This window comes from Populus euphratica, unplaced genomic scaffold (assembly GCF_000495115.2).
Source record: "Populus euphratica unplaced genomic scaffold, PopEup_1.0 scaffold43.1, whole genome shotgun sequence".
Lineage (NCBI taxonomy): Eukaryota > Viridiplantae > Streptophyta > Magnoliopsida > Malpighiales > Salicaceae > Populus > Populus euphratica.
Window position 1 is genome coordinate 1,121,396 of NW_011499889.1, and position 26,462 is coordinate 1,147,857.

The 26,462-nt window shown below is 30.9% G+C and overlaps 1 protein-coding gene and 1 pseudogene across 5 annotated transcripts; both read left to right on the forward strand.

The window, feature by feature from the left end:
- Positions 1–15,398: 15,398 nt before the first annotated feature.
- Positions 15,399–20,474, forward strand: CBL1 (calcineurin B-like protein 9). 5 transcript variants are annotated; one of them, XM_011033684.1, is made up of 9 exons: positions 15,404–15,690; positions 16,243–16,444; positions 16,912–16,994; positions 17,746–17,805; positions 18,171–18,279; positions 18,406–18,458; positions 19,271–19,351; positions 19,800–19,912; positions 20,013–20,474. In XM_011033684.1, the coding sequence occupies exons 2-9, from the start codon at positions 16,366–16,368 to the stop codon at positions 20,074–20,076; spliced, it is 642 nt and encodes a 213-aa protein (XP_011031986.1). In that variant the 5' UTR covers positions 15,404–15,690; positions 16,243–16,365; the 3' UTR covers positions 20,077–20,474.
- Positions 20,475–20,577: 103 nt separating this feature from the next.
- On the forward strand, positions 20,578–25,074 carry LOC105130949 (TMV resistance protein N-like; annotated as a pseudogene).
- The last annotated feature ends 1,388 nt before the right edge of the window (positions 25,075–26,462 follow it).

Genomic DNA, 26,462 nt, shown 5'->3' on the forward strand with positions numbered 1-26,462 from the left:
TTTTTCTAGTTTAATCCTTAATTATCATTAACAACTTTCTTGTGTTTTATTAGTAAAAATAATCGTTTGACTAAATAAATAATTTATTATAAAAAATAAAATTGTTAAACATAATTAAGTATATAATTTATATTACGAGTTCAAATATTTTAGCACATTTTGATCTCTTAATTGTCTTTATAACATGAATAAATTCTTGATTTATTTAGTTAAATATATACACAAGCTTTTCAATATTTTGTTTAATTTTTTTTTATCATCGAAAACACTATGAAAAGATATATATATATATATATATATTAAAAAATAAAATTATCCAATCCACAATGGATGCTAGTCAAACCGCTAGTTACTCCAAGTCCATGGTGATGAAGTCCCATAAAAACATCAATGGAATTGCAGGGCTTTCGCGAGGCTGGTAAAATGGATTGAGTTGTTCCTGCATGTGGTAACCTCTAAAGAAAGTTTTCCATCCAATGACTGAGATTGTTTTGTCAGATTTTGTTTGTTTGGAGTGTCGTCGTTGTGGTATTTAAAAGTATTTTTTATTTAGAAATATATTAAAATAATTTTTTTATTTTTCAAATATTATTTTTGATATTAATATATAAAAATAATATAAAAATTAAACAAATTATTTTAAATAAAGAAATTAAGATTTTTTAAAATATGGTTTCAACCGTTCCCAAACAGGCATGGTTGGCTTGTTTGGGCATGAAAGTACCGCATCCCTGGCTCGCCTGCGAGGACAAAAAGAGGTATAATTGCTCGCCACTGCAAGGTGACAATGCCAGTGTAGCTCCCCTCTGTAACTGTGACCATCAGTTTTAGCTTTTTATACTTGTAATTTATGCGTTGAAGATTTACATATAAAACCAGGTACGAACGATAGTGCCCGCAGACACCCAAACGGCCGGTAAATTCCTTTTGTATTATTTATTTATTTATTTACTTTCAATTTTGACGTATTCTTGATAAAATTTTATTTTTTATTTATTTATTTACTCTCAGTTTTGACGAATTCGTGATAAAATCGGATTCAATTCAATTCGTTTAGCTTAAATCTTGATAACAACGACATCTTTAAAATCATCAGAATGAGACTAATTGGTGCCCAAAAAAACAAAGAATTGACGAAATAAAAAGGATCATTTTCTCGGGTTTTCCTATTTTATATATATATGTACAGATATTATGGTACTTAGTGCTATGCTACTGGCAGGGATAGATATTATGGTACTTAGTGCTATGCTACTGGTAGGGGATGTAAGAAAAAGGTGAGAGTGGAGAGGAGAGGAGGATCTATTTAGCATGGAAAACAGGATTGAAGGACACGAACGATGTTAAGGTTCACTTCCAAGTGTCGCTTGTGCAGACGCTCACTAAGGACAACACGCATCACGTGTTCTCATGTAATCCCACACGCGGTTTTTTTTTCTTTGTTTTTTTTTTGGGTAAGGTGACCGTTGAGCAACAGAAGTCTGCTGGGGGCGGCAGACGAGTGGCTTTCACTCTTCTCGCACACGGGGCCGATGAGGATCGAGTTATAAGTTTTTTTTTTTAAAAAAAAAGGTTTAAAATTAAGTTTTTATATTTTTTTATTATTTTGATATTAAAATAATTTTATTAAAAATTAAAAAATATTTATTATTTTAATATATTTTTAAATAAAAAATTATTTTAAAAAATAATAATTATTATATTCTCATACATTCTGTAATTATTCTGCACGTGTTTTAATGTGCATTATTTTCTAGTTTGAAAACACTTAATTTTATGTGTGAATTGTAAATTTTTTATTTTTCATCTCATACAATATTTTTATTATTTTATATTATTATTATTATTAATACAACTAAAAAACAAGAGGGGGTTTAACTATTTATATAGATACTAAACCGGCTAAATATATTATGTTAAATATTTACTTAGCAAAAGTTCTTTGGCTGGAGCGCATGGGGCTTAAGTTGATGTCACCGGTTTGAATATCAATAGAGATAATTAAACCTATGTCTGCTAATATGATAAATTATATTTTTTAAAAAAATATTTTTAAATTGAAAATATATTAAAATAATATTTTTTTATTTTTAATATTAATATATCAAAACCATATCTTATATAAAAAGAAATTTGAATAGCAAGTTGGACCATAAAAACAAGACACTAAATCCTTTTAGACAACAAACAACTTGTTGTTGGCGTATTATGTTTAGAATAAGAAAGGCCAACAATGTGCTATATGCTTTTTATAAAAATAAATTAAAATGGTCAGACATGCATACCTTCCTCAGCCATATGTTATTTGCCCTTTTATTTTTATTTTTTTTAAAATTGCAGATGACATATTATTTATTTGCTAAATTTCAGCCACCTAAAATGCAACTTGAAAATTATGTTTGGGCATTTTAGATTTCAAAAACTATTTTCAATGTATTTTTGCTTAAAAAAATTTAAGAAACATCTTTGAAATATTAATAAATTATTTTTTAATTTAAAATATTTATAAATCAATTAAAAAATATAATTAAATTGAGAAAAAAATTCTTTCTCAACTTTTATATATGTTTCCTATAAGATGAAGGCTAAAAATATTTTAATATAACTTTTTTTGTTAAATGAAATTCATTGGTACCATAAATAACTTATTTTTTTTGTTTTAGGAATATGATCAACCAATAATTTTATTTACTTTTTTATTTTTTTAATGAGTTTATCTCTCTTTTTTTCTAGATTAAAAACTGAAAAATAAACAAAATGAATTTTTAAACCACAGCTAAATGAATTGTGAAAGAAGAAAAATAGAATATCCACATGAATCCAAGTTTGGCAGCACATTTTAACTATATTTTTCAGTTTTCCCTTCTTTTAATTGTGCTATTCTTACTATAAATTCACCTCCAGTCAAGTTTTAAAATATAATAAAACGTTTAAATCTCTTAAAACACAAAGATGAGAGATTACTTAACTCCCAGAACATCAACAACATCTCACAAAAGAATGCAATAAAAAATTATGACAAAAAAATGTATATGAACTACTGTCATCCACCATGAATGAAGAACAATAAACGATGTAAACGTTCACCATAGAAAAATCACGAGCTCTTTCTTTCTTTAATTTATGCTGTAACACTACCAAAAACAATTTTAAAAATATAACATTTTAATTTAAAACCTTTATTTAAAAACATCTATTTAGGAATGTAGTTATTATTATTTTTAAAAATATTTTAACTTGAAAATACATTAAAATAATTTTTTTTTATTTATATTAGCGCATCAAAATAATATAAAAATATTAATAAAATATTAATTTAAAAATAAAATAAAAATAATGTTTTTAAAATATTTTAAAATGTAAAAATAAATAGGATTTTAGCCCAAAATCAATCGAATCAAGGCTTTAATTTGGTAGTGGGACTTTGGACCTAAATCAAGGATGCAATCAATCTGGGTTGAGTGAAAGGGAGATGGTCCAGGGTAAAGTCACTGCTAAAGCCTAATCCGCTTTGGATGAAGGAAACCTCCTGGCTCGGACCTTTACAAACTAGACTGCGCCAGCAAAAACGAAAAAGACGATAGCCCAACCCAAGTTGTTGTCACCTGGTTTTGACTCCGCAACCCTCACTCCCGTCCAAATGGAGTCCATTGCAAAGACTGTAAACCAAAAGTTTTTCTGTTGTTTTTTAAAGTAATTTTATTTAAAAATATATTAAAATAAATTTTTAAAATTTATTTTTTACATCAATATATTTAAACGATGCAAAATTATAAAAAAAATTAATTTGAAGCAAACGAAATTTTAATTTTTTAAAAAATGGTTTTTAAATGTAAAAATAAACATAGCCTATTGATCATCATGAAAGACAAAGAAACGAAACCTTGAGATAGAAGAAGAGAGTGATATGTAGTCCGTTTATTTCAAACTTCTTCATTACAAAAAAAGAAAAAAACAGAAGAAGGTATATTTATTAGCTACAAAAGAAGAAGAAGAAGAAGACGACGACGCCGACGACAATGCCAAGCTTCTCTTCCACGAACCAGACGAAAAAACTTAGCCCATCCCAAGCTTGGACGGTCTTGAAAAAACTGGAAAGTGAAAGTGAAGAAGAAGCCTATCAAATGATGAAAATAAACTTAACGAACCTACTGGGGTTTGCCATTGGTTTAATGGCAAACCCAAGCTACTGCGGTTGAAGCAAAAGAAGCCCATCATCTGCCATTCAATTGCTTGCTAATCTAACATGTAAGAACTCCATGCTTAGTCTGATAGAGTGTGCGTGTGAGGATTTATTTATTAATTAGCAATTGTACGTAGTTTATTCCAATTTTTCTTCCATTATTTGTTTTGCCTTTCCTTTTCCAGTTATTTAATTATTGATTTTTTATTTTATCCTTTCAAAATTATTTTATTTAGGATTGTGGTCGATAAAATTTGTTTCGATTGGCTTCACAAGAGTTTCTTGCAATTTTAAAAAGAAATCTTGGCATTAAATCGATGCTCAGTTTAATAAAATTAAATTTATTTTTTAATTAAATATAATTAAAACTCCTAAGATTAAAATTGACTTTAAAACAAATTCTTGCTTTTTTTATATATATACTGTAGATGAGGCACCTTTTTAGCTTTTTTGATCCCAAAGTTTGTTTTCCAGATTTTTTTCATTTTAATCCCTGTTTAATGATATTTTTATTTTTTTGATCCAGGACTTTATTTCTTTGTATTTCAATCCTTGAATTGAAGAGAAGTGAGAGCAAAGAGGGGGTATTTGGAAAACAGAGAGGAGAGAAATGGTGTTAGTTGGTTTAATTCTAGCTAAAAAAAATCTATTTTGATGTTAATTGATTATATTTAACGAGAAAAGTTCTATTATAATTTTATTTGGTCTAATTATAAAACCTTAACTAACCTCATAAGTTTACACATAATCTTACCAATCCGAGCTCTAGAAAGATCCAAGTTGAAAAAAAATAGTAAGAGTGCCTCAGCTTAATCCAATTCAAAGATGAGGAAATTCAAGGTAAAACCCAACCCGCAACTAGTTGGTTTTTTTTTATTAAAATAACTTTATTTTAATTTTTTTTATAAAAAAAATTTAAATTAATTCTTCATAGTTGTGATTCAAGTTGAATTTTATAACCATGTTGTTTAACTTTTATATTGCTTAAGAAAGTAGATATGAGCTTGGAATGTGTTTTGAATTCAAGTTGGTTTTTATTTTAAATGACTTTTGACTAATTTAAGATTATAAATGAGTTTATTTTGTTTTTTATAATGATTTTTTAGATGTTTTTATGTAAAAAAAATAACTAAAAATAATTTTTTTTATTCTAAAAATCCAGGGACTCGACTTTTGAACTACATAATATGGTTAAAGTCCGAACCAAAGATATACTGTCTAGTTGTTAAAAAGAACTCTAAAATAAATAAATAAATAAAATAAAAAGACATGCACGCTGCCCTTTTATTTTGGGTCAAGAGCAAGTCTAGATCTCTAAGCTCCTTTTTAAAGAGATAGAAGAAGAGAGTAATATATAGTCTGTTTATTTCGAACTTCTTCATCGCAACAAAAGAAAAAAAAAAAGAAGGTTCGTTTATTAGCTACAAAAGAAGAAGAAGATGATGAAGATGAAGACAATGCCAAGCTTCTCTTCCACGAACCAGACGAAAAAACTTAGCCCATCCCAAGCTTGGACGGCCTTGGACAAACTGGAAAGTGAACGTGAAGAAGAAGCCTATCAAATGATGAAAATAAACTTAACGAACCTACTGGGGTTTGCCATTGGTTTAATGGCAAACCCAAGCTACTGCGGTTGAAGCAAAAGAAGCCCATCATCTGCCATTCAATTGCTTACTAATCTAGCATGTAAGAACTCCATGCTTAGTCTGATAGAGTGTGCGTGTAAGGATTTATTTATTAATTAGCAATTGTACGTAGTTTATTCCAATTTTTCTTCCATTATTTGCTTTGCCTTTTCTTTTCCAGTTATTTAATTATTGATTTTTTTATTTTATCCTTTCAAAATTATTTTATTTAGGATTGCGGTCGATAAAATTTGTTTCGATTGGCTTCACAAGAGCTTCTTGCAATTTTAAAAAGAAATGTTGGCATTAAATGGATGCTCAGTTTAATAAAATTAAATTTATTTTTGATTAAATATAATTAAAATTTCTAAGATCAAAATTGACTTTAAAACAAATTCTTGCTTTTTTTTATATACTGCAGATGAGGCACCTTTTTAGCTTTTTTTGATCTCAGAGTCTGTTTTCCAGATTTTTTTTTATTTCTAATCCTTATTTGATAAGATTTTTATTTTTTTGATCCAGAACTTTTTTTTGTTGTATTTCAATTCTTGAATTGAGGAGAAGAGAGAGCGAAGATGGGGTATTTGAAAAGGACAGAGGAGAGAAATGGTGTTAATTGGCCTAAATCTAGCTAAAAAAAAATTTATTTTGATGTTAATTAATTATATACAATGAAAGAATTTTTATTATGATATTTTTTAGTCTAATTATAAAACTAATTATAAAACTTTGACTAGCCTCACATATTTATATATAATCTTATTAATCCATATTCTAAAAAGATTCAAGTTGAAAAAAAATAGTAAGTGGTTGATTCAATTCAAAAGTTGAGGAAATTCAAAGTAAAACCCAACTCACAACTAGTTGGTTTTTTTTATTAAAATAATTTTATTTTTATTTTTTTATATATAAAATTTGAATTAATTCTTCAAAGTTGTGATTGAAATTGGATTTTATAACCATGTTTTTTAATTTTTATATTGCCTAAGAAAGTAGATATGATCTTGGAATGTGTTTTGAATTCAAGTTGGTTTTTATTTTAAATGACTTTTGACTAATTTAAGATTATAAATGAGTTTATTTTGTTTTTTATAATGATTTTTTAAATGTTTTTATGTAAAAAAATAGCTAAAAATATTTTTTTTTATCCTAAAAATCCAGCAACTCCACTTTTCAACCACATGATATGGTTAAAGTCCGAACCAAAGATATACTGTCTAATTGTTAAAAAAAACTCTAAAATAAATAAATAAATAAAATAAAAAGACATGCACGCTGCCCTTTTATTTTGGGTCAAGAGCAAGTCTAGATTTCTAAGCTCCTTTTTAAAAGGCTTTAATTGATAAGATGATTTTTATTAAAATTTATTTAAATAAAATATCTAAATTTATTTTTTAGAAGATTATTCTATTAATACCACTTGACTTGAATTTGTTTTCATATGATATTATGGGTTATATATATATAGTAGCAACCCTTCATGGTTATTTTTTTTTTTTATAAACAATCAAAGTTAATGATAATTGAATGAATGAAATTATGTTTGATATATTATTTCAATAGATATAAATCAATTCAATATTTATCTCAGAATGAAATTCTTGTCCTTTTCTTCCATTTTTGTTTTTGAAGAAGACTTGAAATGATGATTTTTGCATGCTTTACCATTTGGCATAGAAATGGGAGAAGCAGTTTCGCATGAACTGATTGGCTGTGCTCTCGATCGGCGACCAAATGGCTCTAAATGTGCCTCGCGAAGTGGCTGTCGCAATGGCTTTCAACATGTGAAAAAGGGTGATTTAAGTGCAAAAAGGAAATGGCGGTAGTCAAAAGGAGGTGGCAGATGGCACCAGAAGAATCCTCAAATTATTTCGTGTTTGGTCAAGAATATTTCGTGTTCATAACTCCGTTGGTCTCATCATCATCCAAAGAGACCCAGAAGTTAGTATTATGAGGTGCCAAATCCATAACGTAATCTCTAAAGTAACCTTACAATATAAATTGATATCAAACTCTATCAATTTTAATGTAATTTTGTTTTTTTATTTTAAAAATATTTTTTACTTTAAATTAATTTATTTTAGAGTTTCTAACTCATTTTAATGTGTTAATATAAAAAATATTATTTTGATAAATTTTTTAAATAAAAATTATTCTAAAAAAATAACCAATACCACACATAAACACCTCCAAAGGCTGAGAATTTACAAGATACCCAGGAAACATCCATTACAGCATCAGGTAAATGTGCCAGCTTCTATAACCTGTGTCCATTTGAGCTGTCTGTTTTTGAGTTGTCGTGTCAAAAATAATTTCAAACATTTGACAAGAGGACGGAGGAAGAAGGGCTTGGAAACTAAGAGTAGATTATTTGATCATTCCACGATGACAAATTTATAATATTGGAGAATCTAATATGTCAACCTCTCTCGTTACGTAACTTGTTTGGTATTGTAATAATTTTGATTTTTTAAAGTATTTTTTATTTAAATAAATATTAAATTAATATTAACATTGAGATTTTTTATGTCACTGAGGGAAACTAACATTATTAGATTTATATTCTCTGAAGGGTTCATTCTTAGTTTTTATAAGCAATGCCAAAAACTAAAAAAAAAAAAAAATCAATTGAAGGCTAAACGAAAGGCGATTCCTCTTCTGTATTGTCTCTTCTTTTGTAAGCCAGATCCCAGCAGACAAAGTTCACCAACACCTTTTTTTTTTAATAAAAAAATAAAAGAAAATCAAAAGGTTTACGCAAGACAATTTTTAATATACAAAAGCAACAAAAAAACAAAACAAAAAGAGAGAGATAGTATATATATCTGCCAATTAACAGCAATCCAGCAATCATACTTATGTTTGGTATGGCAGCGTAATGTATTTTATTTAAAAATATTTTTAATTGATAATATATTAAAATTATTTTTTTTAATTTTAAAAAATAAAGAAAACATTTTAAAAGTATATCAAAAACAAACACTCACTCGAAAGAGAATAACAATCACATGGATTTTGTCCTCTCCGTGGGACAATGCCTCTGCTTTGAGTGTTTCTCATAATATAGTGTAAAATTTAAAAAAATAAGAAAAGAAAAGAAAAATGGTTATCAACAAAAAAATAATAATTACGGGGCACAAAAAGTCAATGAACATAATGATGACTGAAACATGGGATAAAGGGAATGGATTCCAAATGAATGAGGTTGCTATCACAACACTCTAAGAATTTGAAAATTAATTATATTTTATTTTTTCTTAGAAAAAAATAAGTTTCGGACACCAAGCACGTGTCTGTGTCGCCAAGTTAATCGTTGACTCAAAAGTGTAGGATTCATTATTGTCTTTATTTTGTCCCGAACAATATCCGAATTCATAAATACTTTAAATAATTTAGATTTGATTAACATGAATATTCAATTAATATTGATTAATTTTATAAATTTTAAAATTAATAAACAAATAAATATTTAATAATTTTAAAATTTATAAAACTCAAACTAATAATATTTAATCAGTTAAGGTATATTTTTCAAAGTTATAATTAAAAGTTTAATTTTATCTATAATAAATCTAATTAGATTAATATGTTTATTAAAATATAAATTTTCTATTTCTATGTATAACTTTGGATTGTGCACTTATTTCATTTATTTTTAAGATGATATATCACGTGAGATAAAAAGAAGTCAATACACGTACTTTATTAAAATTTATATTTTTTTTCTTCTACTTAATCTTTATGTTTATGCCATGTAGAATCAAAAGTTAATAATAAAATAAACCTATTCAACAACAAATTAATCATTAGTTTAGAAATTCAACCTATATTATCAAATATCCAAGTCTATATGAATAAATAAATAATAGGTCAAATAGATTTGATAAAATTTATATGAACCCAAACCCATCCATTATTTGATTCCACCCCATAATTGCACTCGAAAGGAAGTTGACAAATTGGGAAAACAAAAAATGATGAGGAAAAAATAGGATGATATTAATTTGCTGGTTTCTCAGAGACGATGTATTCTATGCTATAAATGCTATAAATGATCCCACCGCCTTCATGAAAACCTTTGTAAACAAGTTGCCGAATCCATTGCCTCAATAATGCATTCGCAGTGTTTTCATGTGCGTTCCAAAAGATCTCCACGAGGGCATGTGATCAGCTGGAGAGAACTTGCAAGCATCATCCGCTGGAAATACCAGTAGTTCCATAATAAATGCATGGCGACGAATCAAACATGTAATAATGGTGAAAGAACATGTCGTCAAGGACAGTTTGATGAAGTTGCCAAGCACTCAGTCCATGTTTTCCAGCTAAAAAACAAGTTGTCTAGCATTTGTCGGTTGTTAATTAACTGACTGGAATCGTAGCTCGCTATAATATGCTAGCATTGTTCCAAAATAGAAAAGAAGCTATAGGGACAGTAATCAAAGATGGGATGCTCCCATCCTCCTGCACAGTCGAGAGAGTGACATGATCAAGCCTGGAATTCATTTTTTGGGTGGAATAAAACAAGAAATAAATGACATGTTGTCTGTTGAATGATGATTTAGAATCCAACCACCGTTACAGTAGCTCTGTAAAAACAGGAAGAGAGGTTTGCTGGGTTGAAAATTTATTATTTAATTTATTTTTATTAAAAAATATCATTGAAAAACTCTTCAAATCATGTAATAACCCTAAAATCATTCAATTTTTTTTTGAGAAAAAATTAAATGAAAAATCTCTAAACCTAGCTAGATTTACTTTTTAACCTAAGATAAAAGTTTAAAAGCACTACTATTAAACCACTGTCATAAAAAATAGCATGTTACTGTCAAAAAAAGATATAGAAAAGTTGATAAGTTCCACTTTTTTAGTTATTTTTCGGTAAGTTTTTCTTTCATCTCTAACACAAGAATTAAAAAATAAACAAAATAAACTTTGAGATAAAAATGAAAATTTTAGCGAATTTAAAATTGATTATATGTTTTATTCATGTTATAAATTTTAATTTTTTATCTTTTAATTTTATATTTTTATAATGAAACGTAATTTCATTAGCTTGGCTATATAAAGTTTTAATTGAAAGAAAAAATAGTTAAAAAAAAAATTAGAACTTCATTATTCACATGAACATTGAAGCACCCAGGATTATATTCTAGATTTTTTAGTAAATAAATACTATATATATACAGTAAAAACCATTGTTATTGAACTTGATTTGGCTTAGCAGAGTGATTTAGTGACCTGTCAATTTAAAACTTGAATTAGGTTTGATTTGGTTTGCTTTAAAATTAGATTAGGAGCAAATCAGGTCAATCTAGATTATTTAACAGATCAACCATAACATGATCAAAATAAGATAAGATTTAATTACATTAGTAATTTTTTCTAGTTATTATTCAAAACCATATTATTTTAGATTTTTTTTATTTAAATAAAATCATTTTAAAATAGTTTCTAGTTGACCTGCCAACTCAAGAGTTGACTTGACCAACTCATAAAAGTTTGATAACTATAATATAATTATCTTCTTAAAAATAAAAATTAATATGTATGTATGCATATATATTATAATGAATGATGTTTGCTTATAAATGTGCTTTTGTTAATTGCAAGATTGTAAATTAATCTTATTCCATAGATTTTATAAATCAAGAAATATTATAGTTGAGATATCAACTTGAATGCAACATTTTAAATTTATTCGTGTTTGATAGATAATATTTTGAGTCTCAAAATATATTATTGTTTGAATATTAAACATGTATTTAAGTAAATGATAACTATATTTACTTTTTATTAAAAAAATTAATAAAAGTTAATCCTACATTTTAAAATTAGTGATTGCATAGAATATAACGCATACTTAACCATTAATTATAATAGTGTTAGTCCTACATAAAAATATAGCTTTTAGAGTACGTTAGAGGATGTATTGGTAAATCATAAAAGTTTGTGTTCATGGAAAGTGTGCTATGTCATGTTCTGAACTTTTATAATAAAGAAAAATACGTTGAGATGTGTTCTAGTAACACGTCATTCCTTTTCTTCTTTATATATTGGAGCATTCAGAGCTCCAGATGCTCCGCGCATCTCCATCATCATTTGTTAAAACCAAATTGCAGCACGGTCCATGTGTGGGCTCTATGTTTATTACTGTATTTAATAGTACGGTAATAATTATTTTTTATTTAAAAATATATTAAAATAATATATATTTTTAATATTATCATATTAAAACAATCCAAAAACACTAAAATAAATCAATTTCCCGCAATATAAAAAAGCCTAAAAAGAGAGAGAGCTTGGAGCTTCCTGACTTCTGCGACGGGCTTCAGGGGTTGGTGGGGGGTGGGTTTTTTTCAGGGGTTGGTGGTGGTTGCACACACACACACACACACATATATATGAAATTAGCATGTTAATCTAGATTATTTAACAAATCAACCATAACATGATCAAAATAAGATGAGACTTAATTAGATGAGTTGAAGTAAGTTTTTCTAGTTATTGTCCAAAACCATATTATTTTAGGTTTTTTTTGTTTAAATAAAATCATTTTAAAATAATTTCTAGTTGACTTGCCAACTTAAGAGTTGACTTGACCAACTCATGACTCGTGACTCATGCCCCTAACTATAATATAATCATTTTCTTAAAAATAAAAATTAATATGTATGCATGCATATATATATATATATATATATATATATATATTATAATGAATGATGTTTGTTTATAAATGTGCTTTTGTTAGTTGCAAGATTGTAAATTAATCTTATTCCATAGATTTTCTAAATCAAGAAATATTATAGTTGAGATATCAAGTTGAGTACAACATTTTAAATTTATCTGTATTTGATAATATTTCGAGTCTCAAAATATATTATTGTTTCAATATTAAATATATATTTAAGTAAATGATAACTATATTTACTTTTTATTAAAAAAATTAATAAAAGTTAATCCTACATTTTAAAATTAGTGATTGCATAGAATATAACGCATACTTAACCATTAATTATAATAGTGTTAGTCCTACATAAAAATATAGCTTTTAGAGTACGTTAGAGGATGTATTGGTAAATCATAAAAGTTTGTGTTCATGGAAAGTGTGCTATGTCATGTTCTGAACTTTTATAATAAAGAAAAATACGTTGAGATGTGTTCTAGTAACACGTCATTCCTTTTCTTCTTTATATATTGGAGCATTCAGAGCTCCAGATGCTCCGCGCATCTCCATCATCATTTGTTAAAACCAAATAGCAGCACGGTCCATGTGTGGGCTCTGTGTTTATTACTGTATTAATAGGGCGGTAATAATTATTTTTTAAAATATTTTTTATTTAAAAATATATTAAAATAATATTTTTTTAATATTTTTTTTAATATTAGCATATTAAAAAAATTTAAAAACACATATTAAAACAATCCAAAAACACTAAAATAAATCAATTTCCCGCAATATAAAAAAGCCTAAAAAGAGAGAGAGCTTGGAGCTTCCTGACTTCTGCGACGGGCTTCAGGGGTTGGTGGTGGGTGCATATATTAAGGTTTTTGGAGCCCTCCCGGTGAATTTATTAATTTTATTATGCATATCAAGTCAATATAGGTGGTGAGCATTTAAAATTAATTGTTCAAATAAATATTAGCCTTGTTCAACGTATAAAATGGTCCGACAGTATTCTTTATCATCAAAATTAAAAAAAAATAAAGAAGATAAAACCGGTATGTCATTAATTACTCCACCATTTTCTTGTCGCGAATTGTAATTACAAAGAATATTTGCACAGCTGATTCTTTTAATTTTTATTATCCATTCGTTATCGAAGAATATCTTCATTTAAGTCACCAAATCAAACACAAACTATTTCCATATAACAACAAATACAGTGTCCAGAATTGAATTTCGAGAGCCACACCCTCATTCAAATTGCCAGAATGGAAATGGTCCTCCATGAAAAGTAAAGCTCGTACCTGTTCTAAATAATAGTCTTCTCTCATCTGGGACCATTCACACCACCACTTTCATATTATTGATCACTGAACCCATTCTCTGTGACCTTCAGAGAGAGGAGAGGGAGAAAAAAACAATAATAATAGAAGAAAAAAGAACTCTATAATGACCAATAAATTCTATAAAAAGACTCGGTTACCTCTGATAGACAGTTCATCCAGGAATTTAGGTTAACGTGTAACGTGCATCTAGGAATTTAGCTAGAATGAAACTTAACTTAAATGTGCTTGCAGAAAAAAATATTGAAAATACAGAAAGGGTTTTCCATGTAAAAGTTTCGGAGGCTAGCTTCCAAAGAAAAGCTCCCCTATGGGGATTTTCTTTTCTTTGTCGTTTGCAACCTCTACTTCAACAAATACCCTAGCTATAAACTTTTATATTAGCTATGATTAACTAGATCGTTGGTGTGGGTAGACTGCTAAATTTTGTTTATTGAGTGTATTATTTTTTTTTTAAAATTATATAAGGGTTCGTTTTACAAGTTTTTTTTAAAAAAAAATTATATAAGGGTTCGTTTTACAAGTTTTAAAATATTTCAAATAACTGATAAAACGTAGAGTTATTTTATATTTTTTTAATATTAAAATGATAATAAATTGATTAGACTTAAATAAACTTACCAAATCGTCATTCATATTATGAAATTATAATAATATAATAGAAAATAAATTAAAATAAATAATGAAATTCAATACTTAATATCAAAAAATATAATTAAAAAAACATTGTAATTTGTAAAGAAATAAATAATGAATTCACCATTTTTTTTAATTTTTAATTTTTGTTTAATTACAACTATAATTAAGATATGGACAGCTATAACTAGAGTCGCAAATATTCAATGACAACGCAGCCTCTAAATTAAATCGAGATGCATGCGGGGAAGAAAGATGGCGGAAGGCGGGCCTGTCAAAATAGATTAAAAAAGAGAGAGAGAAAAGATGGAAATTCCGAAAAAAGAAACAGTTAATATGGAATCAAATATTCATATGATCACCTTTCCTTTCCTTTCCTAAGTGTTCAATCTCTGAGATGAGACCATGATTAGGTCGGCCGGGAAGAATTCAACCACCCAACCAACCAAAAGAAAAAGAAAAGTAGAATCCTGGAAAGCAAAGGAGTATATTCCATTGTTTTTTCTTTTAATATTTTTATCTGTTTAAAAAATATAATTATAATTATTTTTTAAAGTATTTTTTATTTTTAAAAAAATTATTTTTGATATTAGTATATCAAAATAATTTAAAAATACAAAAAAATATTAAATTAAAATAAAAATATAATTTTTTTAAAATTTTATAAAAATATTTTAAAAATATAAAAATAAACTAGCCGAACCATCAAAGTTCTTTTTTTGTATATGTGTTTGCTGTTGTTTAAATTGTTTTTTATTTAAAAATATATTAAAAATATATTTTTATATTTATTTTTAATATTAATATACCAAATCCATAAAAATTATTTTTAATCAAACACTCGGACACGTTATTAGTTTGTTTTTATTTTTGTCAAAATTTCAAAATCCGCCGCATCGGTTTCTTTTCTTTTATTGTTTTTGAATATTTTTGTTGAGAGTTGAGAGAGAGATAAAAAAAGGTCAAAGAGAAAACAGGGTGAAACATTCACGGCGAGTTCTGTGATGAAAAGATAGGAGAAATCAAATCAATACTAGCCGTCTGATTACGGTCTATATAGTACAGTTAGTAACACAGATTGTCACACCCCTCCACAATACCTCTCTCTCTCTGTATAGTTGTTTTTCTCCAGCTAAGCTGAGTTATATTTGCCTCTCCCTCTCCCTCTCCCTCCGTGGGGAGTTTTTTTGTCTCCCATTCTACTTCAAGATTTCATTTTTCTTCTTCTTGCTTCTGGTAAGTCTCCCTCCTCTGTCCTTTTATTAATCATGTCTTAATTGTGATTGCTTCTCTAATTTCTTCTTGTCTTGTAATTAATCAAGTGTAATTGTGATTTTTTCTTTCTTTCTTTACTGACTTGTAGGTTTCTGGTGCTTTTCTTTCTTTTTGTTTGTTTGTTTGTTCTCTTTTCTTTTCTTTTTGGTCCGAGAGAAATGCGAGGAAAAGAAGAATTTTGTGTTTATATCGTTTCTTTTTTTGAAATGATTTTTTTTTTTTACGTTAATTGTGTTTTGTAAGTATTGAATTCTAGCCGGTGAAAGCTATATATAAATTGAGTCGAATAGTTTTTTGTTGATTGCAGCGAGTGAAATCTAAAGCTTTTTACTCTTGTTTTATTTTAATTCTATCAAGCATGATTGTGTTCGGTGGAAATGATCGAAAAGCAGAAACTGCTGACCTGGGTTTTTTGTTTGTTTATCAAGTTAAATGAAAGTTGAGCTCTTTTACTCGGAGTTATTTGCATTACTAATTCTGTTCTGCGTGGGTGGCAATCTTTTCAACATGGAGGGTTTTGAAACTTGCAAGGTTAAAAAGATGATTTTGATGATGAATTGTAGTCAGTGAAGGCTAGGCTTCAAAAGTCTGGTATTTGGCTGCCGCCTTCCAGCTTCCCCCCTTTTCTGCCAGTAAATGGGCTGTTTTAGTTCTAAAGTAGCAAGACAGTTCCCTGGACACGAGGACCCTGTTGCCCTTGCCTCACAAACAGCTTGTAAGTTACCTCTTCTTATTCTTTACTCTGTTCATTCATGGGGTTGCAAACTCATGGTTCTAAATCATTTTTTCGAGTTTTTGAGTGCTGTGAACTCAAAACAGTTCAGCTATAATTGCTGTATTGTCAAATGTGTGGGCCCTCTTCTGGCCATTGAGAAAACTTTCTTTTGTTTTGGAGATCATAAACCCCAATTATGTTGAATTGTGGTTCGTTTGTTATCTAATTTTGTAATTTTTTTTAATAAAAAGACTATTACTATATTCCGAATTATTATTTTTTATTTCTTGAAAGTCTTGGGTATGAAATTTCAGTGTCTCAGGTTAGCATGCTTTTCATTTCATTGTTTATTGCTGTGTCTGTGTGCGATTGAGACCGTGCATTGACATATCTGTACGTTCACCTTTGCATGCTTGTTAATTTTTCGGTGTAGTCTCTGATATGTGTGCCATTTTTTGATCCTGCAGTTAGTGTGAGTGAAGTTGAAGCACTTTTTGAACTATACAAGAGCATTAGCAGTTCTGTGGTTGATGATGGGTTAATAAGCAAGGTATCACTAACGTTGTCTTGAACCCAAAACTCTTTTCTTCCTCATCTCCCATTACCTATTCTTTTACTGAAATTTTCTCTTCAGCAAAGATGGTCCATTTCTGTACATTTTCTTTTAAGGTTCTTTATGTGGCAGTCTCAGTTTGTGCTACTCCTGAGTGCTGTCTTTTCGACTTGAAGAGTTCCAAGTGAAGGTTTGAATTGTTGTTTTAACCTGTGTTTTCACGGGATAAAAAACAGAAGAACTTAGAATTATATATTTGATAGCATTCAAGAAATGGAGTTTCTGAAGTTGGGTTCTGTTTCTGCTCACATAGTGTGATGTGAAGCTTATTTGAAGACATGTAGGCAGAACTGTTTAACCTAGAGGATGCTATGCACTGATTAATGCTACAAGTGGTCACAGATGGTAGAATGTTTGATTTCAATACTAATCACGATGATGTCACTACTAATGATACTGATCTTTTATGATTTTCAGCAGCACACTCTCTTATGTAAATAGTTTTCCTTTTTCAACCATATTAGGTTGATCTCTGTCACGCATATAATATGTACACAAGACCCAAATTATCTGTGTTTGCGCTCATCCAAAATGTCCATATTTTCAACCATTCATTATAATACATATACTTATTCATGACTAATATGACTGTGATGTTTGTTGGATGTTCATCTGGCATTATCAGATCAAAGAGCATGTGGAAATTATAATGCAAAATATGGCAGTGAGTATTTTCTTGTTTATGCAGGAAGAGTTTCAGTTGGCTCTTTTCAAAAACAGAAAGAAAGAGAATCTCTTTGCAAATAGGGTATCTATCTTATCTTTAGTTTCTCTATTGAGAAGAAACAATATTTGAACGGAGAAATAACCCAGTATAATGTTTAAAAAGATTTTTTTTTTCTTTTTGTCCTGACCTGCACTACAGTTTTTGTTATCTCAATTGTACATGGTGTACATGGCTCTGTCCTGAAATTATATATGGGGCGAGCTACTTAACCATTCTTTTTTCACTATATTAATAATAAGACTATAAGAAGAACCAACTAATAATTGCAGTAAGTTAAAACGCCTTGTAAGATTTGTATTTTCGTCATAACCAGCATTATAAACAATGCCCTCATCTCATTTCATTCAGTTGGATAAGTTTTGATATTCAAACAACTCTGCTTGCAGATTTTTGAGCTGTTTGATGTTAAGCAAAAGGGAGTCATTGATTTCAGTGATTTTGTTAGATCACTCAATGTCTTCCATCCCAATGCCTCACAAGAAGACAAGATAGACTGTAAGTTGAATACATATTTCTGATGATTTTCAATTGAATAAACTGCAGTTTTCATTGTATTCTGCACGACCTTGCTTCATTTCATTTTTCTGTCCACTAACTTCTACTGTTTGGAATTTCTTGCAGTCTCATTTAAACTATATGATCTGTATAACACGGGATTCATTGAGCGCCAAGAGGTTTGAGAATGGTCATTTTTTGAATTTTATGAGTGAGATTTAGAATTCTTAGTTTTACCTGTGCAATGAGAGAAATGCGCATGACTAGATACTGGCAAACAATCCCCCCCCTGAGTGTCAGGGCAAACAGAAGTCCTATGCAAAGATGGTCCTTGACTATTATGTCTCTTTGTGTTGTTCTTTTACCTGCCACTTTTGCTTCCATATCTGAATGTTCACAGCTGAAGATGTGTAGAGGATTTAGATTATCAGTAGAGGGTATGGTTTGGTCAGGGTTTGAGTTTGTTCTAGGTTCAGTTCTTGACAACCCGGCTAGTTAAATGAGGCTTGGGTGTTGATATTTTGCTGCATTGTTGCTAATTTCCTTGTTCACAGTAATTCATTTAGCATTTGCATCCACTTTGTGGCTGGGCGTATAAATTAGGAGGATTTGGTCGCTTTGTATGATATACAAGTCAGATAAATAATAACCTTCTATGCTTTTTGAAATTGTCATTTTTACTATTCAATGGCACTAGCTGTAGCTTAAATCATCAAAGAGGGACAAAAATTTGGTTCCTTAGTATGAATTCAATAACTCTTGCACTCTTCTGATTCTAAATAATTCCTTTTGTCATCTGGCCATGATATATTTCTCAATTCGATGAGATTTCTCTATGGCTTTCCTTATCATTAAGTTAAATAATTATGTAAAAAATGCAAAGCTTATTGAAGAGAAAGCTCAACACATCTCCCAGACTTGTTACTTCATCTGATTATCCTTTTATTGAAACTACCTGCCGACCTGCTCATTGTTTGTAATTGTTTGACAGGTTAAGCAAATGTTGATTGCACTTCTCTGTGAATCGGAAATGAAGTTGGCTGATGAGACTGTTGAGATAATTCTTGATAAGGTGAATTATTGCTGGATTACTTTGGATTTTAAATGTCTCTTTTAAGTTAACCGATTCACCTTCTCTCAGCATTTTGCTAGTTTAATATTAATTTAGGATCAACAAACTGTTCATCTGTTTAGATTGGGATCCAGCGCTGCCATGTAGTAGCAAAATGGTATCAAATTTATGATCTTCTTGTTTAGCAATTTAAAAAGCAATTGAAAAGTTCAAGTTGATTATGATAGACCAAGAAACTGGAAAATCTCTCTAGGTCGGTTGGATCTGGGTCCACACTTGTTATACCAACCATAAAGCAAAAAGGTTGTCATGCCTCGTTGAGCTATGTTCAGTGCATGATGACATGTGTTTTTTATTTTTTTATTTTTATGTTATAGTATTCGAGCATTTGTTATATTTTTCAATTTCCTAGAAGCTCTTGACTTAGTTTTTAATTATGCTTTAACAGACTTTCTTGGACGCTGATGTAAATAGAGATGGGAAGATAGACAAGTCTGAGTGGGAGAACTTTGTATGTAGAAACCCATCCTTATTAAAGATAATGACTCTCCCCTACTTGAGGTACAAAATAAGACATCTCTTAGACCCTAGTTGTAATTTGCGGATTGTTATGAGTTCTTCTCTCAGTAATTTTATTCTTTCTTTCTGGAAATTAATGCAGGGACATCACAACAACGTTTCCGAGTTTTGTCTTTAATTCTGAGGTGGATGAGATCGCTGCATAGAGGGGGAAGTGGGGGGACAAGAAAAGAGTGACTTGGGACATTACTGCAATTAGATTGAACAGTAGGTTTTGATTTTTGGGAAAAAGAGAACTGTGTTGGTCTGAGTTGCAAGCTTTCAACATTGATGAGTGAAATTAGTTTTTGAGGTTCTCATCTCAACTGCGAAGCGTCGTTTATCTAATCCATGTTGTAGTGAGTCAAACCTCTGCAGCAGTTATTAGAGTTGGATCACAGTTCTCTTTTGTTTGAATGTGGCTATTACTAAATCTGGTGTCCATGTAACCATAAGAAATTCATGCAAATATTATGGCCAGAAAAAAATGTAGATAAGGGTAGCCGATTTGTCGCTTGCAAAAACCTTGAAGTGTTGTCTGTAAAGTATAATTTGTTTGTTCTAATTGTTAGCCAAATTGTATACTCTGCTGCCTGTTTAAAAAATTACTGACAAGAATCAAAAGCCTGTATCTTCCGGAAAGGGCAGCTTAACCTGCGCATAAGCTCTGGAAAAAAAATAAATAAATAAAAAGGTCGTTGTTTTCTCTTGATTCGTTTATTCCGGTTGCTATCGAAGCTTTCGCATCCCGAGCTGGTGAAGAAAGTGCACTTAAGAACCATAAGCAATTTCTCCTTTAGACACCTACCTTCACCAATGAGTGCCCGTTCTATGGCTACCAGGAAAAATTCAGACCCATCTTTCTCTTCATCATCATCGGCACCAAGATGGAAAAATGAGGTTTTCTTGAGCTTTAGAGGCAAAGATACCAGGAAGAATTTCACAGATCATCTTTGTACTGCTTAAATCCATGCAGGAATGAATCCATACTTTTCAGGGACAATGATTAGCTTCCTAGAGGAGAAGACATTTCTTCTATAATCTCAATAGCAATTCAAGAATCAAGAATTGCTATTTTGGTCTTCTCAAAAGGCTATGCTTCCTCCACCTGGTGTCACGGTGAACTTTCAGAGATTCTAGCGTGCAAAAGTGCCATCGGTCAAATTGATGTCCCCATCTTCTATGACATCGATCCCTCCGATGTTAGAAAACAGACAGCAAGTTTTGCAGAAGCTTTTAAGAGACATGAAGAACGGTTCAAGGAAAATATTGAGATGGTCAACAAGTGGAGAAAAGTTCTCGTGAAGGCTGCAAATCTTTCTGGATTACATCTCCAAGAAATGGAAAATGGGTACTTCTTTTCTTTCCATCATCCTTTACCGTTATTCTTTTCTCTTCGTTTTTCAATCGCTATAAATTTTTCAAGATAATTGAGCACATATCACAAATGATTGCAAAATGCCTCCTATCATCTATGCCCCCATTTAATTTCACAACTTCTCGAGTCTCGTCGAATCACTATTGTAGAATTATACACTCAACAAGCCCTTCACATTTGCCTAAATAAAAAAAGAGGTGGGTAACTGCTTGAATATAAATTGCTTTAGCGAGTAGAAAATGGTGGTGAGTCCAGAATAAGACTTCACAGGACAAGAAGAAAAGGCCATTTGATTTGTTCTTTTCGAATGGAAAAGAGAAGACAAGAGAAGGGTATCATCATAGTCAATTATTCACAATGAACATGAAAAGTTATCAGCATCGCAATAGACTACATACTTAAGCCCCTTATCCAACAATACACTAAGAATACCGGTAGGAGGAGTGGAAAGATAAGTTCAGCTATATCTTGTTCCTCATTTTTAGCTGGTATGTGAGCTTAGCTTGATATGGTTACTAAACACTATAGATTAGCTAGCATAATTTTATGATTTGTGTAACAATTTCACTTTGGCGTGCTTATCATGTCACTAGTGACTTCCTTTTTAATTTCTGTGAACAGACACGAAGCAAAGTTTATTGAAAAAATGGTTGAAGATGTTTTACATAAACTGAACTGCAAATACTTGACTGTTGCCTCATACCCAGTAGGTATTGATTCTCGAGTTAAGGACGTAGTTTCCTTGTTAAGTATTTATACAGATGATGTCCGAACAGTGGGCATATATATGGGATGGGAGGTATGGGGAAGACAACCATAGCAAAGGCCGTATTTAACCAACTTTGCAATGAATTCGAAGGAAGTTGTTGTCTTTTGAATATCAAAGAAATCTCAGAACAACCCAGTGGTCTTGTTCAATTACAAGAACAACTCATTTCTGATCTCATACAATCAAAAACCTTTAAGATTAATAATGTTGATAGATGAAGCGCTCTGATCAAAGAAAGACTTCGTCACAAAAGAGTTCTTGTTGTTCTTGACGACTTGGATCAGTTGAAAAAACTAGGTGCACTGATGGGAGAGCGAAATTGGTTTGGCCTTGGAAGTAGAGTAATTATTACAACAAGAGACGAACATTTGCTAACTCAACTTCATGTGGACAATAAATATCTCGTTGAAGAATTGAATCATGACGAGTCCCTTCAGCTTTTCATTGCACATGCCTTCAAGGAGAATCGTCCAACAGAAGAATTTCTGGGGATTTCTAATGGTGTAGTTCAGTATGTTCTAGGACTTCCACTGGCTCTTGAAGTTTTGGGTTCTTATTTGTGCAAAAGAAGCATAGGTGAATGGAGAAGTGCTGTTAAGAAATTAAAAAAAATTCCACACCATCAAATTCAGAGAAAACTTAAAATAAGTTTCAATGCACTTGATGACGATGATATAAAGGGTATATTCCTTGAGATCGCATGTTTCTTTATTGTTATGGACGTGGATTATGTTTCAACATTACTTGATGGCTGTGGTTTCCACTCTAGAATTGGTATTGAGGTTCCAATGCAGAGATCACTTATAACAACTAACTGGCATAATAAGTTAAGGATGCATGATCTATTAGGAGATATGGGAAGGGAGATCATCCGTGAAATGTCACCTAACCATCCAGGAAAACGCAGCAGACTTTGGTTTCAGAAGGATGTGCTGGATGTACTCAGGAAAAAGATGGTAAGAACCAAATGTTATTGTGAGCATAAGTTAACAAATGCATGAGAACAAGCAAGGTTGCTCTAGCCATTACATGCATAAAGACTAGTGCGTGTGCCCTTTCTTTTCAGTTTTCTTTTTATATTTTTTCATATTTGCATTTGCATAAATCTGGATTAATTGGAATTTCATTAATACTTTTTACTAATTTAATCACTTGTTTAATTCAGGATTTCGCCTCAGTTAGGATATTGAACATGTGCCGGTTGTTGCTATTAATTCTGAAAGCACATAATTGATCTCTGATCATCTTTTTGAGTGATTGGCCAAAGTCTATTTCATTGACCAATTAATTATAGAAAACTGCAAACAATGCATGACATATATAAAATTTAACACCAAGTTGTTCTCCACATTGGGTACTACTGTTTGAACTACATCTTCCCATACACTTACATGAAGGCTACTTTCGTACTAGTTCCCAAACACACATCAGTTATCTAATATTTAGGAGGGAATTTAGAATTCTCCTAGGAATTTTTAATAAATACTTCTGTGTGGAATTACATCCTCGTAATTATAGACTGTATTTACCAATCAACAGCTGGTGTTTGTAGGGAACAGAAGCAGTGGAATGTATAACTCTTGATTTACAAGCATCAAAAGATGTAGTTTTGAGCACAGAATCATTTGCAGAGATGAGATGTTTAAGGTTGCTCCAAATGAATGCAGCACATGTCACTGGATGCTATGAGCATTTTTCCAAAGAGTTGGCATGGCTATGTTGGCATCAATGCCCTTTGAAATCTTTACCACGAGATTTCCAACTAGACAATCTAGTAGTTCTTGATATGCAGTATAGCAACATGAGAGAAGTCTGGAGGGGGATCAAAGTATGAAATATACAATATGTTTTTGTTCTTAACAATATAAATTCGAATTATTTAACTTGCTGGTTGTGTTTCATGTATATTGATCCCTTTTTCTCTATTTCGAATCAGTTTCTCAACAGGCTGAAAATCCTAAACCTCAGCTATTCTGTGCACCTTTCTACAACACCGCACTTCATGGGACTCCCTTGTCTGGAGAGAATTATACTTGAAAGTTGCACAAGTTTAGTTGAGGTTCATCAATCTATTGGACATTTGGATAGCCTGACTTTGTTGAATTTGGAGGGACGCAAGAGTCTGAAGAATCTTCCAGAAAGCATTTGCTACTTGAAATGCCTTGAAACTCTAAACATTTCCAGGTGCATAAACCTTGAGAAATTACCCGAGCAGTTGGGTGATATGGAAGCCTTAACCATGCTTCTAGCAGATGGAACTGCAATTGAGCGACTACCATCTTCCATTGGACATATGGAGAACCTCAGTAATTTATCGTTGGGTGGATTCAAATATAACTTATCATCAGTATCGTGGTTTTCACATATTTTACCTTGGCTTTCACCAAGAATTTCAAACCCCAGAGCTTTGCTTCCAACTTTTACTGGCTTAAACTCATTGAGAAGACTAGATCTGAGTTACTGTGGTCTATCTGATGGGACAGATCTTGGGGGGTTATCCTCACTTCAAGAATTGAATTTCACAAGAAACAAGTTCAATAATCTGTCTAATGGCATAGATAGACTTCCCAAGCTACTTGTATTGTGCCTGTACCATTGTGCAGATCTTCTATCAATCTCAGATCTTCCCTCAAGTTTGCACTCTTTGATGGTGTATCATTGCACATCCATAGAAAGATTATCTATTCAGTCAAAAAACGTACCTGATATGTATCTAGTTAATTGCCAACAACTAGCTGATATTCAGGGTGAGCATGGGAAATAAACCACTCATTTATGTTGACAACTGCAGCAAACTGGAAAATAATTTCAAGAAGAGTCTTCTTTCAGGTACTATCCCCTATCTTTTGCTTTCAATCTTGCTCTTGCACTTGGATTTCTAAGCTTTGTTTACTTAAAATAGGCATCGTTCAAGGGTGAGCATCTTGACATTTGCCTCTGCGACAGTGAGATACCCGATTGGTTCAGTCATCGTGGAGATGGATCATCGATATCTTTTTTCGTACAAGACAGTGAAATTCAAGGATTGATTGTCTGGATTGTCTGCGGAGCTAGCGAAAGAAGACTACCCCTACCTTATGCTTCTGCCACAATTAGAAATAAGAGCAAAGATGTTCGATTGTTTCATTGGTCAACATTTATCCCGCTATATTATTCAAAACCTGAATATCATTCTTGGGTAAACTATGTAACATTTAGTCGGCTTCCATGTGCAATGGAAGGTGGAGAAGAAGTGGAACTGTCTGTCGAAAGAACCAATGGCTTTGTCGTCGTCAAGTGTGGCGTCCATCTGATATCAAAAGAGTGAGATTAGTTGTTAGCCAAGGAATTCTGATACCGTGCACCTCGCCAGTTGAAAATCTAGACTAAGTGTGTGAAAAGATATTTCTGAATTGATGAATAAGAACCCAGCAGGGGTTTCGGGCCCAAGGAAACACTGGAGATGAGCCTGACGAGGAAGTGTCAATAGACCTGCAGGAATTGGTTTTATGTCTTATTTTGGACATCTTGTCCACGAAAGATTTTGAAGTTTCAGCATGAAGCTTCTGTTAGCTGTAGATTTTACAAGCTTTTCTCTCTCGAGGTGCCAGGTTAAGTTGAACAGCAACAACGACAACAAAGCCTCAACCAACCCCAAAGTTGAGAAAATCATTAAGGAAGAATGTTATAGAAAAAAAAGAAAAAGTATGTGCTTTCCATAGTCTCATTGCCGAAAGGTTTTGGCTACTTGTGGGTACAAATTTGGATCTGCCATGTCCGAAACCAAGGACACCTTTTAATTTGTAAGTCATACAGGATCCATAGTATTTTGTCAAGTTTCATTACAGGTACTTGGAAACAGAATAAAGTCTAGGATTTGTCCAAAGCCGATTTGTCTATTGTGGAACTGAGCCTGAATCAAAGCTATTAAAAAACTATTGTCTTCATGTCATGATCAGGGATGGCTTTTTTAAATTCTCTCTGTGATTGGTAAGTCATACATAGCATAACCTAAATATGTGTCTCAGACATGTACTATGAGGTTACTAGCTGTTTGGCGCTACGTTTGTTTATCAGTTTATAGATTATGTTTTTCAAAATATTTTTAATTTGAAAAATAAAAATTATTTTAATATTAATATAAAAAATAAAAAATTATTTTTTTATATTTTTAAATAAAAAAATATTTTAAAAATTAAATCTCATTCTCAAATTGAGCAAATTTCGATGCAGTCCTTTGGTGCCATAACAAGTCTACAAAAGTAGGCAGGATAAGCAATGCTTGTGTCACGACCCGAATCCCGGATCCATGACCGGCACATAGGCAAGGTTCCCCTCCAAGATTCCGTACCTATGCGAACCCAAACTTACATACAAATTTATCCTAACTCAATCAGAGTTCAACGCAGCATTAATAACAAAATCAA